The sequence below is a fragment of the Pygocentrus nattereri genome, chromosome 5 (assembly GCF_015220715.1).
Source record: "Pygocentrus nattereri isolate fPygNat1 chromosome 5, fPygNat1.pri, whole genome shotgun sequence".
NCBI classification, from domain to species: Eukaryota; Metazoa; Chordata; class Actinopteri; order Characiformes; family Serrasalmidae; genus Pygocentrus; species Pygocentrus nattereri.
The window spans coordinates 21,776,273-21,788,359 of record NC_051215.1 but is presented as its reverse complement, the minus strand read 5'-3'; the positions used below and the strand labels follow the sequence as shown (position 1 = coordinate 21,788,359).

At 37.1% G+C, this 12,087-nt stretch overlaps 1 protein-coding gene across 2 annotated transcripts in view; it reads left to right on the top strand.

Annotated features, from left to right (window-relative positions):
- tmem63ba (transmembrane protein 63Ba) overlaps nucleotides 1–9,166 on the top strand; it is a 68,592-nt gene extending 59,426 nt beyond the window's left edge. For both annotated transcript variants that reach the window (XM_017702665.2, XM_037538793.1), the window contains 4 exons: nucleotides 4,505–4,672; nucleotides 5,490–5,605; nucleotides 5,699–5,770; nucleotides 7,653–9,166. In XM_017702665.2, the coding sequence (XP_017558154.2) occupies nucleotides 4,505–4,672; nucleotides 5,490–5,605; nucleotides 5,699–5,770; nucleotides 7,653–7,832 (536 nt within the window). In that variant the 3' untranslated portion in view covers nucleotides 7,833–9,166. The remainder of the gene's footprint in view (nucleotides 1–4,504; nucleotides 4,673–5,489; nucleotides 5,606–5,698; nucleotides 5,771–7,652) is intronic.
- The last annotated feature ends 2,921 nt before the right edge of the window (nucleotides 9,167–12,087 follow it).

The window sequence follows — 12,087 nt, the reverse complement described above, 5'->3', positions numbered from 1 at the left end:
AACTGCTGCACCATTTAAGGTGGAATGGAAAAATTCAGACGAGAAGCTGCTGAATGAGAAGCGACTTCAGTTTCGCAGCTTTTTAGTGTTTCAGTTTCTCATTGCAGGTTAAATATATCAGGAAACCAGCTAGAGTGATTATAAGCTCAGAGAAATCCATTTCTCCAAATTATCGATGTTCGTCTTAAGTCTCTTATTTTGCCTTTTCCTTAGCTACTAGCTAGACGAGATTGTTGTCTGTTTTGCTATGGTGACCAGCAGTCTGTGCACCAGTCTTCAGGGTTAAAGGTTGATGAATTAGTAATTAATTCCAGCGTTTAAAACCACTTACTGATGAAACTATGTGAAATGATACGCAGAGCTTTATTTTACTGAAAAGAATGATTATTCTGGATAATTCTGCTGTGGAGCCACAACAGAACAGTAAAATTGCCGCATGTTGCCAACCCCTGTGATGGACAAGTGCTAAAAAACAAAGCACCCAACTAAAAACAGTGGTGATCAGGAGCTCTTTTCAAAAGGATGATGTTACAACTACAATGATTAAGCAAACATCCACTAGTGACAAAACACATGACTGTTTGGCCCATGTTCTCCAGGAAAGCAGGAAATCACACGAGTGTGCAGAATTATAGAGAACGACAAGTAATAAGTGATAAGTATAACTTGAGAACTTTAGATTATAGAACTTTCAGTACATTGTTATTATATATTCCAGTCCTTCATTCATTTTTTAGTGTTTGTTCTTGTAATTATGAATATACAGCTTTCAGTGCTTCAGTTTAAACAGAACCAGGTTCTCACACAGGCTTTGTTTAATATGGTTTCAGGCTGTTTACCATGCATATACATGCTGATGCCTGGTTCCACCCATCATTACTACATTCCATGCTCCATACAAGGAACATTTAATGTGTGCAGGCATAATTGTGCAAACATCAGATATTTTAGGATAGCCTCCTTGGCTCGATGAATCAGCTTTCAGAACTGAAACTATAATTGATGTTTTGATTTATTATTACATACACTTAAATGTAAAATATCCCTAATTGGTAACAATAAAAAGTTACATATGTGTGTATATAAGTTTTATGTATATATAAATGCTATTAGAACATTGCTAACACCTTAAAACTAAGTTATAGCACACTGGCCAAGGTCACACAGCGGTTTTCCAGGACAGGTTCCATGCATGGGTGCTGCTAGCATTGCTGCAGAGGTTGAAGAAGTGGGAAGTGAGCCTGTCGGTGCTCAGGTCATAAGCTGCACAATACACCAAGACAACTGTCTTTTGCCTACAATCAAGCATGGTGGTGATAACTTCATGGTCTGGAGCTGCATGAGTGCTGCTGGCACTGGGGAGCTGCGGTTCATTCAGGGAAACATGAATTCCAACATGTACTGTGACATTCTGAAGCAGAGCATGATCCCCACCCTTCAGAAACTGTGCCGCATGGCGGTTCCAAAACGACCCCAAACACACCTCCAAGATGACAACTGCCTTGCTAAAGGTAAAGGTGATGGACTGGTCAAGTATGTCTCCAGACCTAAACCCAATTGAGCACCTGTAGGGCATCCTCAAGCGGAAGGAGGAGGAGTGCAAGGTGTCTATCATCCACCAGCTCCATGATGTCATCATGGAGGAGTGAAAAAGTATCCCAGTAGCAACCTGTGCAGCTCTGGTGAATTCCATGCCCATGAGGGTTCAGGCAATGATAGATAATAATGGTGGTCACACAAAATACTGACACTTTGAGCACAATTTGGACATTTGTGTTGCCAGCTATTAGACATTAATGGCTGTGTGTTGAGTTGTTTTCAGAGGACAGTAAATCTATACTGCTATACAATCTGTACACTGACTACTTTGTTATATCCAAGTTTCATTTCTATAGTGTCGTCCCATGAAAAGATATAATGTGAAGGGGCACTCACATTTTTTATATATATATATATAATATGTGTGTATATGAATATATATATATATATATGTGTGTGTGTGTGTGTGTGTGTGTGTAAAGTACACACACACACACACACATGCACACTACTTTTAGAAGAAAACCTTTTTACAACGTATGTAAGTTTCATAATGAATGGACCAAAAGTGACGGCCCAGAATGAGAAAAATGTCTGGGTCCATTGACTTCCATTAAAAGTGCATTGGTTCCATTCACTTTAAAGGTAAAGTTTTTAGGTTTTTTCCTTGTCCTGTAAAGTTACCATCTTGAAAAACAAGGTGTTCTTCTGACGTAGATAGATAGATAGATAGATAGATAGATAGATAGATAGATAGATAGATAGATAGATAGATAGATAGATAGATAGATATCACCCCGATCTGACATGACTGTGACCACCTTAGATCATGAACACCTTAAAAACATTAATAAGCAGTTACGTCAACTAAATAAGAAGGGCAACAGCAACCTGCTGCTTGCCAAATAGTGAACCCACATTCAACGCATTAGCAAAACAACACAACAAGAGCAATATGAATAAAGAATAAAGACTGCACAATGAATAGACAGCAGGGAACATGGAACAAGAAAATAAATTAGCCTGTTATTGAACAGAAGTGTTTAGATTAAGCCAGTGATTACAGATGACCACTGTTGGAGGCTTAACAGCTCAGAAATGAATCTCAGAAAACCTCCTATTGTTACTCTTACGGTCACTGGCTGCTGTTAGCGGCCTGTCAGATTAACAAATGAGAGAGAAATTTATGAAAACCAGTGAGCTTTTAAAAACATGCTATACACCAACTGTAAGGTTCTAAGTCAGTGCTTTGATGGCTGTTTATCTGAGACCAGTTTTATATTTTATGGCTCCCCCTGGTGGAGAAATGTGACATTACTCCAATGGACATTAAACTGATTAGCTCCTCAAATGGTCAGGACACACCCGCAGGTCCAAAGTTTTACTGCTCACTCCTATGGCCTAAGAATAGCTCTGCCAGTTTGCTTTGTAGTCCATGTAGTTACTGAATAATAAGCCTTAGTACGTAAGGCTACTTTCACATTACAAACTGATTCTTTGCTCAGATCTGATCTTTCTAACTTAATGATTCTGTGATTTTCTGACCAGTATTGCAATTTCAATATTTAAATGTAATTATTTTCTATTAATTAATTTCCAGGCCTGTTTTTTTTGACAAATAGAGCAGCATATGCCATATTTCTGCTCATCTGCAGGCAGTTCACAAACTCTGTGTTATTAGGTTATATGTCACCATTTAAAACTGAAGACAACTTTTCGGTAATGTATTCTATAAAAAATTTCAAATTGCGATTTCAATATAAACGACTTATCTTTCAGCCCTTCATTAAAATACTGAAGGATGCTGCACGTGAAAAAAAACACATGAATTCTGATCTGAAGTTTCTAGTTAGGTCCATCCATCCGCACAGGGCCATAAGTCTGAGATCATATATTATCTGCTTTGTTGTCATGACAGCTTCAGTTAAGACGGAAGTTAGGACAGAAGCCACTACAGAACAACACCTCATAAGTCTATAAGCTTCTGTTATTTCCAGATAGAAGAAAACTGTGTTACAGAAACATCCTAAGTTGCCAAAATATCCTAAATATCTTCGTAACTTTATGGTAAACCCCAGAGCATCTTAACTTCTGTTTTAACCGTGTGTTTCTATTGTTTTATCCAGTGATGAGCAGTTCAGTTCACTGTAACCAGCATAACGACGCTACATTTACCTACTCTTAAAACGGTGCTTTGACTTTTTTTTTATTCCCCTAATAGTGTTTTAAAAGCGTCTGATGCCTCAGACACCGTCCCTCTTATTACCTTCGGGTGCTAATGTTGACAAAAACTTGTCAGATACAGTATGACAGTGATGATGGTGAATAATGAGGGTGTCTGTTTATTAGGAAGAGTAACATTAGCTCGCTTGGCTGAAACGTTTGACAAATGGAGACTGAAACTGGGGAGCGGCAATGCTGATAAACGGCAGTGGCACTATTCCTGACACTATTCCTAACTCTGTTTATTGCGCTTTAGTTTTATTTGACTTTTTTTTTTACTTTTCGTCAGTAACGGTATGTCGCCATTAATAAAGTAAGTTCAGATTTCGATACTTGAGATAAAGATGCTGTAAAATAAGATTCCTAAATTAAGATTAGAATTCACTGTTATGCAAATTTGTGAAAAGTCTTATCTTGACCTGTCAGATTTTAAGTTAAGACAAAAAGATAAGAATTTTCTGTAATACGGCCCCTGATATGTCTAGGACCACATATGAAAATGGCTTGGGTCAGATTTGAAAACCTAGATTTGTGTGTCCACACAGCTCTGAATAAATCAGGTCTGTGTCAGTGTAATAATTAATGAGGTTTGTTCACCCTGGTAATGTGTTTGTAGCCTAATAAGGCTGAGATATTAAAGGTTAATGCATTGCACTCAGCAAACTGGCCTTAATGAGGAGTTCTTTAGATTCACCAGTATACTAACGCTACTTATCTCCCTCCTGTACTCTCCACTGTTTAGGTCTGATGTACATGCTGCTAAAGCACTTGGTGGACAGATATAATATGTACTATGCTTACCTGCCCTCTAAACTGGACAAGAAGATCCACTCCGGAGCTGTAAACCAGGTGGTTGCCGCACCAATTCTGTGCCTCTTCTGGCTGCTTTTCTTCTCCACCGTACGCGCAGGTGAGCTGCCTTTTGGAGAAAACTCCTTTCTCAGATTTCCTTTCTTTTTGGTATGTATTTTCGTTTTATGTCCAAACATTTCGTGGTGCATCTCACACATTTTGAAGCAAAATAAATTAATTAGCTTAAAGTAAGGACAGTTCCACCAAAATGTCTCCATGGTTTTAAATTTAACTGAACAAAGTCATTCAGTATGGTTTGATGTGAAATGGTGAATATTTATATTTATGTACAATTATGGTGAAGCTAACCAGGCATTGCAATTTCTACAACACAAATATATCCATTTTATTTTTTCCAAAAGCTCCAGTGAACCTACATGTGTCTTAAGTCTTGGTAAAATAATGGAAAAGCAGAAATTGGGTATTATGGTTTTCAACAACATGCATGTACCCCTCTGTCATTAATGTGTTTCAAAAATGAATATTTCGTACCAAAATCTCCCCAAAACTATCGTAGAACAGTGTCTCAGACATCAGGCAGTGAATACTTAACCGTTTCACGTAATAACTTTCTGTGAGGGAGCTTTTAGAGGGGGACTTCTGGTTCGTATCACCACCACTGTGAACAATTCTGACTCAGCAAGTTTCACTAGAATGGAGCATTTCACACCAAACCGCTCTGAACCGCTGTTTACATCTTAGTGACGTTAAGCATGTTGGTGCAACTGCCTTCTAACCTTAATTCAGTCTTTTTATACTGTCTGTTCTGGCGTTTATCATATTGATTTTTCACTTGCTGTATACATTGAATGGCATTAAGCGCTCTGTGCTCATATTCTCTTAATGTTTTTCCTCCTGTTCTTTTATCTACCCAGGATTTGTTGCAGCCACGTCACTGTTCACATTTGTGGTTCTGATTGTCACCATCATAATCTGCCTCTCTCATGTCGTGTTTGGACATTTTAAGTACTTAAGTGCGCACAATTACAAGGTGAGATTCTGGAAATATTGTTGCTTGGATTATATAAATGGCCTGTTTTCCCACACCTCTCTGAGAATTTGTGCTTCACTGTGTGTTCTATAGATTGACACCCAAGACGTGGACGGTGTAGAGAACGGTCAGCCACCAGGCATTTCACCACCTGCCAAATCTGCCGTGAGTTTTTTTGGCAAAGTTCCTAATTATGTTGTGACCATTCAGTACATTTTAACACATAATCCTTAAACCCTCACATGCACGGTCACACTGAGTGTGTTTACATGCACTTAATAATCCGATAACTGCAGAAAATCGGATTTTGTCAGTATCTGATCAACACATTTACATGCACTTGAGAAATCAGATAATGGGGAAACTCCAGGTCAATGTCAGTCAGACAGTAATCAGATTTCTGCTTTACAACCAGCCAATGAACTCACATAAGACGTGATGTAAACATAATGTAAAAACTTCATGCCGCAGATTTTTTAAAACATTGCACTACTTTAAAACTTTAACATACATCATCTAGTAGATAAAGAATATTTAAATCCTTTATTTTGTGTTTGGTTTCAGCGCCGCTCAGTGTTTTGCTGTGTCACACGGTGACACTGCTGGTACTGCCGTCTGATCTCGCACATACGCAGACTTTTGATAGAAATCAGAGTATGAGTTTACATGCACTGAGAAATCTGATTACTGAGCTAAAATCCAGCCTCCAGATTTCTTAATCGGATTTCTAGATTGGAGTGTGGTGTTTCCGCAACCATTTCAGTCGGATAATTACAGAAATCTGATTATGATTGGATTATTGAGTGCATGTAAACGCACTCGATCGGTCTTCTGTTGTTTCCAGTCATAGATTCAATGATTTCAGCATCCACCAGATTGATTATTGTAAAGTTCTCTGCAGCACAGCTTCAGTTTATAATGACAGTTATTGGCACACAGTTTTTATCCAAGTAATGTTAGACCATTTCTATTGGTCCTTGTTTATTATGAGGTGTTAACACAATGCAGAAGGTAAGTATGAAGTCTGTTTAATGTTTGTTTTTATGTGCAAATAAGTAAAAAAAAAAATTACAATAATGAGGGTGTTTTGCACCACAATGGCTATATATTGTACACGTGTTTCTAATTTTGTCGCTTTTACCTATATGAACAATTTATAATCATTAATTATACACATAGTTTACTTCCTGTAGAGTAGGGCAGAGAAAGATATTGTTTTTATATCAAAATCGCAATTTGAGTGATGTTTTCAAATCGCAAGAGCTGCAATTTATTAAAAAAATTATAGCCCACATTATCAAAACTTTTTAAGAGAGGAAATTTAACTTAATAACGCAGAACTAGTGAACTGCCTGTAGTTGAGTTAGACCAATCAGAGGCAACCAAACCTCCAAGTATTGTGACATAATCCACAACATACTGGCTGATGCGTTACATCCAGGATTCGAGCCTCAACATAGAAAAAGAAGATATTCTGGTCTTCTTGGCAAAAAAAGCCTGAACCTTAATAGAAAATAAGCACAATTTAAATCGTAATCGCAATATTACTCAGAAAAATTGCTCAGTGTTCAAACATGAGTACAACTGTAGAGCTTCTACGAACTGTAAAGTGCCAGAAAGTCTGTTGTAGATCACTTAGCACTTATTTTCTTTGTTTATTTATTTTAAATTATAGTTAAAATTTTATTCATTTGAATTGAAATAGATTTAAGGTTACATTTAAAGTGTAATTTATTTTAAGCTTAATTTTAAACTATGATTAAGTCATTTAAATAAAATATTTAATTATTATTTTTGATTTATTTCTATTTCTTTATTAGTTCTCTTATTAAAGTCATAGATCACTTAGCATTTATTTATTTATTATTTTATTCAACATTATAGTTAAAATTAATTAATTTAATCATTTTAATTTTAAAAATAGATTTAAGATTAAATTTAAAATCAAATTTAAAACCACAATTATGAATGAATGAATTATTTTCTGGTTTATTTGTTTTTATATCCTTATTTGTTCACTTATTATGACTTATTTTCTTCCCAGCAGAAGTACATTGCTCAGGTCCTCCAGGAGCAGACCTCGGAGGAGATGGGCTCGGGCAGCGGCGAGGACGACGGTCAGGGATCCTCGCAGGACGAGGAGATCCTCGGACCGAGCTCAACCGTCAATGAGGCGGATTTTCAGTCGGGGGAGGACAGCCTTATCGACAACGAGGTGCACCACTGACCCCTTCAGGAGCACCGCGTGCTCTGCGTCCAGTAAATACAGCTAGCCAGACTATATAGCAAACCAAACAGACTATACAGAGTTGAAGCTGTGCTCCAGGACCCTTGTGCTAACCTCACAAACCCGGATACGTTCCTTCCATCGGGCCTGGAGGGCAGCTAGAAAACACTAACAGACTTGACCATTTCGTCTCCTACTTGACATGGAAAAAAGGCCACTCACGCTGTCGCACACTAACTCAACACATGAGACTAACCCTCACCAGGGAACCTTGCTTCACTACTGGCTCACGATCGTCCACACTAATCATCCTGCTGGGAGCCGCAGGGACAAAGACGGGGGGGTCTCTTCCGCTTCATTGCTTTGCATTAATGCACTCGATGGTTTTTCTTTTTTTGCTTTGAGAGCAAGGAGTCATGCAATCCTTCCGATTGTCGATTGTTCATTATTTATGCATTGAGCTGTTATGCATTCGTCCTGCTGTCTGATGCAGCCGATGGGTTTTTAATCAGTAGTAACTGTAGTATAATGGGCTCGAAAACAAACACTGTCGTCTCTCTTTAAAGACGGAAGTTAGGGGTTCGCTCCGAAACACTCCGAAATGATTTTGGGGAATGCATGGGTAGATTTTGTTCTCTGCAAACGCTGACGTTTGATGAACTGCTTCTCTGTGGCTTCAGCTGTAACCGAACTTAAATGCTAACTTAAATGGGCAAGCGCCCAGTTCTTCTTTCATACAGTACATGAAGCTGAGCCACTAAACAAGCCACAACTCTCTTACACTTAAATACCAATCTCACTGAACTGCACAGCGCCACATCTACATCTGTATATCTATAGATATAGATATATTGACCTGACAGGCTGTAGAGACGCACTTTCAGTGGGATCATTCAGTGTATTGTACCAACAGGACTGCATACAGAGTACATAGTGGGGCTTTTCTCACCTCATAGACAGATATACCTTAATACCTGATTGTAACATGATGTAAATTCTTGAAGTTGATGGATGTTCTCAAAGACAGACTATATGTTTGTAAGTTCCTTGCACGTTCTAGCATGAGAGTCGGATGTTTGACTTCATTTTGTTTGTTTTTTTTAAATGAGGATGCTCTTTTGTTATCGTTCTGTTGCAGAAGCATGATTTCTTCATGAACTTCCTGTTTTTCTTTTGCATATTACGTAATCAGAACCCCTCCTTTATCTGAATCTGTCATGAAGTTAGCGGCTGAGTATTTTATTCAGATCCAAATATTATTCAGTAACTACATGGACTGCAGGGCAAACCGCCAGAGTTATTGTGGAGTTGGACATTAAAGGGGGTTAAAATAATGTTGGAATCTAAACCCGATTGATCACTGGACAATGCTTCTTATAAATGGTTGAGTGAGCAAAGCTAATTTTAGTGAAATAAGTCAGTGAAACGTGCAGAACTGAAACTGCAGATAAAGCTTTTTGAAAAACGACTATGAAATGAGTAGCAAAAAACAGTTATGTCAGACCACTGACCACTTAGTGTAAAATCGTTATAACGGTTAATACTACTGTATTTGTTTTCCCCTTAATTACAATAGACTGGTAAGTAAATCTAACCAGTTTGGTATCTCTTTATTTGTAGGGTGGTGTTCATAGGGCTACATGACACCTACATAAGCTCATCGTGATGGCTGACATGAACATACTGACACATTTATAAACTGACAGGTGTCGTCTGTTATTTTATTAAACGCCGGGTTGTCGTAACAACACTGTCAGGTGAGCACGAATGAACAGAACATGTGTTTTATGATCTACACATATCACTATATGCTTACAGTTTACTGCTGAAAGCCAAAAATCTCAGACGCTCTTTGTGTTATTTTATAAAGGAAATGTTTACAGAGCAGATCACAGAAGAGACGCCATCTGTTTATAGTTTATAGTCCAGATTTGTGGAAAAATAAGTCGACTTTCAGTAGGAAAACAAACTGAGTTCAACTTCTTTTATTATAAGGTTATAAATGACATCACCATCTATTTGACTGGAAAGAAGAGTTACAGCCTCATATGACGCCCAGCTTCTGAATGTAGCTTATGAAATATGAAAGTTATGAAGAACATGACGAAGTGCGTTTTAGAACCACCGGTGGTGTCAAGCAGTTCTAAGAACAAGTCGTTTTCTTAAAAATATTAGATTCTTTTTTTTTTCCTGAGGTGAGCATCAAAATGTATCAGTTTATCTGCTCATGTCCATCCTTGTCTTTTGCTTTCCGCAGTCACCCCACAATTATCGACATATATATATATATATATATATATATATATATATATATATATATATATATATATATATATATATATATTTTTTTTTTTTTTTTTTTTTTTTTTTGTTTTGTTAGTTTTTTCCATCGTCTGTTTTTCCTCCATTTTGCTCTTCTGAGCAACTTAATGGAAGTAACAGTGAATACACATTCAGAATGTATCTCGCGTCATTTATGGTACAGGGTGAAATCCAGCACAGCCTCATAAGACAACAGTGGAGATTTTCTTAAGAAAATAATGAAGTTGATCTTGAGAATAACATCTTACTTTTTTGTTTGTTTGGTTTTTTTTTTTGAGAATTGTTTTTAAAAACATTAGGAATGTCTTAAAGGGTTCTTAAGAGAAACACTAAGTTTTTTCTTAAGGGCGGGGGGGGCTACATAGCAAAAAAAATCATGACACAAAAAAAAACACTAAGTGTATTTTAAAGCTGCCATCAAAACTCTTGTTATGGTGATTTTTACTCATTATTTTACATACTGTACTGCTCTAAGTCCAAATAAACAGGACTAATTATTCATCCTTTTAACGAAACTTTAAGTACTGACGAGATCCCTGAAATGCTCGTTTTCCAGTTTTTGACATAATCTGAAATGTTGCCCTTTACACTGTGTATAAATTTCATGAAGAATGGACTGAAAGAAAAATGTCTGGTTCCACTGACTTCCATTAAAAGTGCACTATATTTTTCCTTCTCCTGTGAAGTCACCGTTTTGGAGATATTTTCAAGATTTTGGAGGTTTGGGTTTTGTTCTGACAGCAGCAACATTCTGACAAAAACAAAATCACAAAGTTTGGTTAAAAAGGTTAAATGTGAGGTGGAAGTTCCCCTTTGGGGGACTTATAATGGTCACTTAATCTTAATCTATTGTCATATTGCCCACCTCTACACCCTCCTCAGTTCCAATCTGACCGGTCTCATTAAGGTCACATAGCCATGAATAAGATTTGGATCCAATCCACATAAAAGTGGCTCAGATCAGGGGCCAGATTCACAAAAGTGTCTTAAGAAAGAAAATCTACTTAAACATGTTTGTTTTTTTTTTTTTTTTGTTTTTTTTTTTAATTAACTTCATTCTTAAGAAAAAAATCAAAAGAAATGGCTGTTTTTCCAGTGCCGTCTTAAGCACTATTTTCTTTAGACTAATTCTAAGAACAAGTGGTAATCTTGAAAATATTGCATTCTTAAATGTTGAGCTGACACGATGAGCATCTAGATTTATTACAGATGCTGCCTCTGCTGCTCGTCCTTGTCCGTCACCCCACAATTGTCATATTTTCCAAGGATGCTTATTTTCCTGTTGGCTGTTTCTTCCAGGATCAGCTCCAGTTCTTAGTTGCCTAAAATTTTTACACACTTGGTTTAGTGTTTTTCCTCAGTTTCACTCCTCTGAGTGGATTAAACTAAAAAACATAATACAGTAATACAAAATTGTATTTTGCATCATTTATGGTAGATGGGAAAATGCAACGTAGCTGACATAAGAAAGCAATGAAGATTGTCTAAAGAAAATAATTAAGATTATCTGAGAATTGCATTTAAGAACATTTTTACAAACGTCTTAGAGTTCATCTTAAAAGCCTTCGTAAGTTTTTAGTTAAGAAAGCTTTTCTGAATTTCGGCCCCTGATCTGTCACACTAAGGCAGAAAAATGAATTTGGGCCACTTCAGGCTGAACGCAGTGTCATGACAGTCTAATATCAGACATGAAGTTTAACCATTCATAAGGCTGCATGACACCTGCATAAAGTTATCGTGACAACTAACATAAACCTACATAAATGTTCATAGATTGTGAAGCATCATTTGCTATAAAAGTTACATTAGCCAATTGTGATCACAGCTAAAGTAGCCTTTATGACGGATTATGTCTATTGGAATAAGTGTTTATAAGCATTTATGTAGAATTATCTCAGTTGTCATGACAAGCTCATCACTGCTATTGGAACAG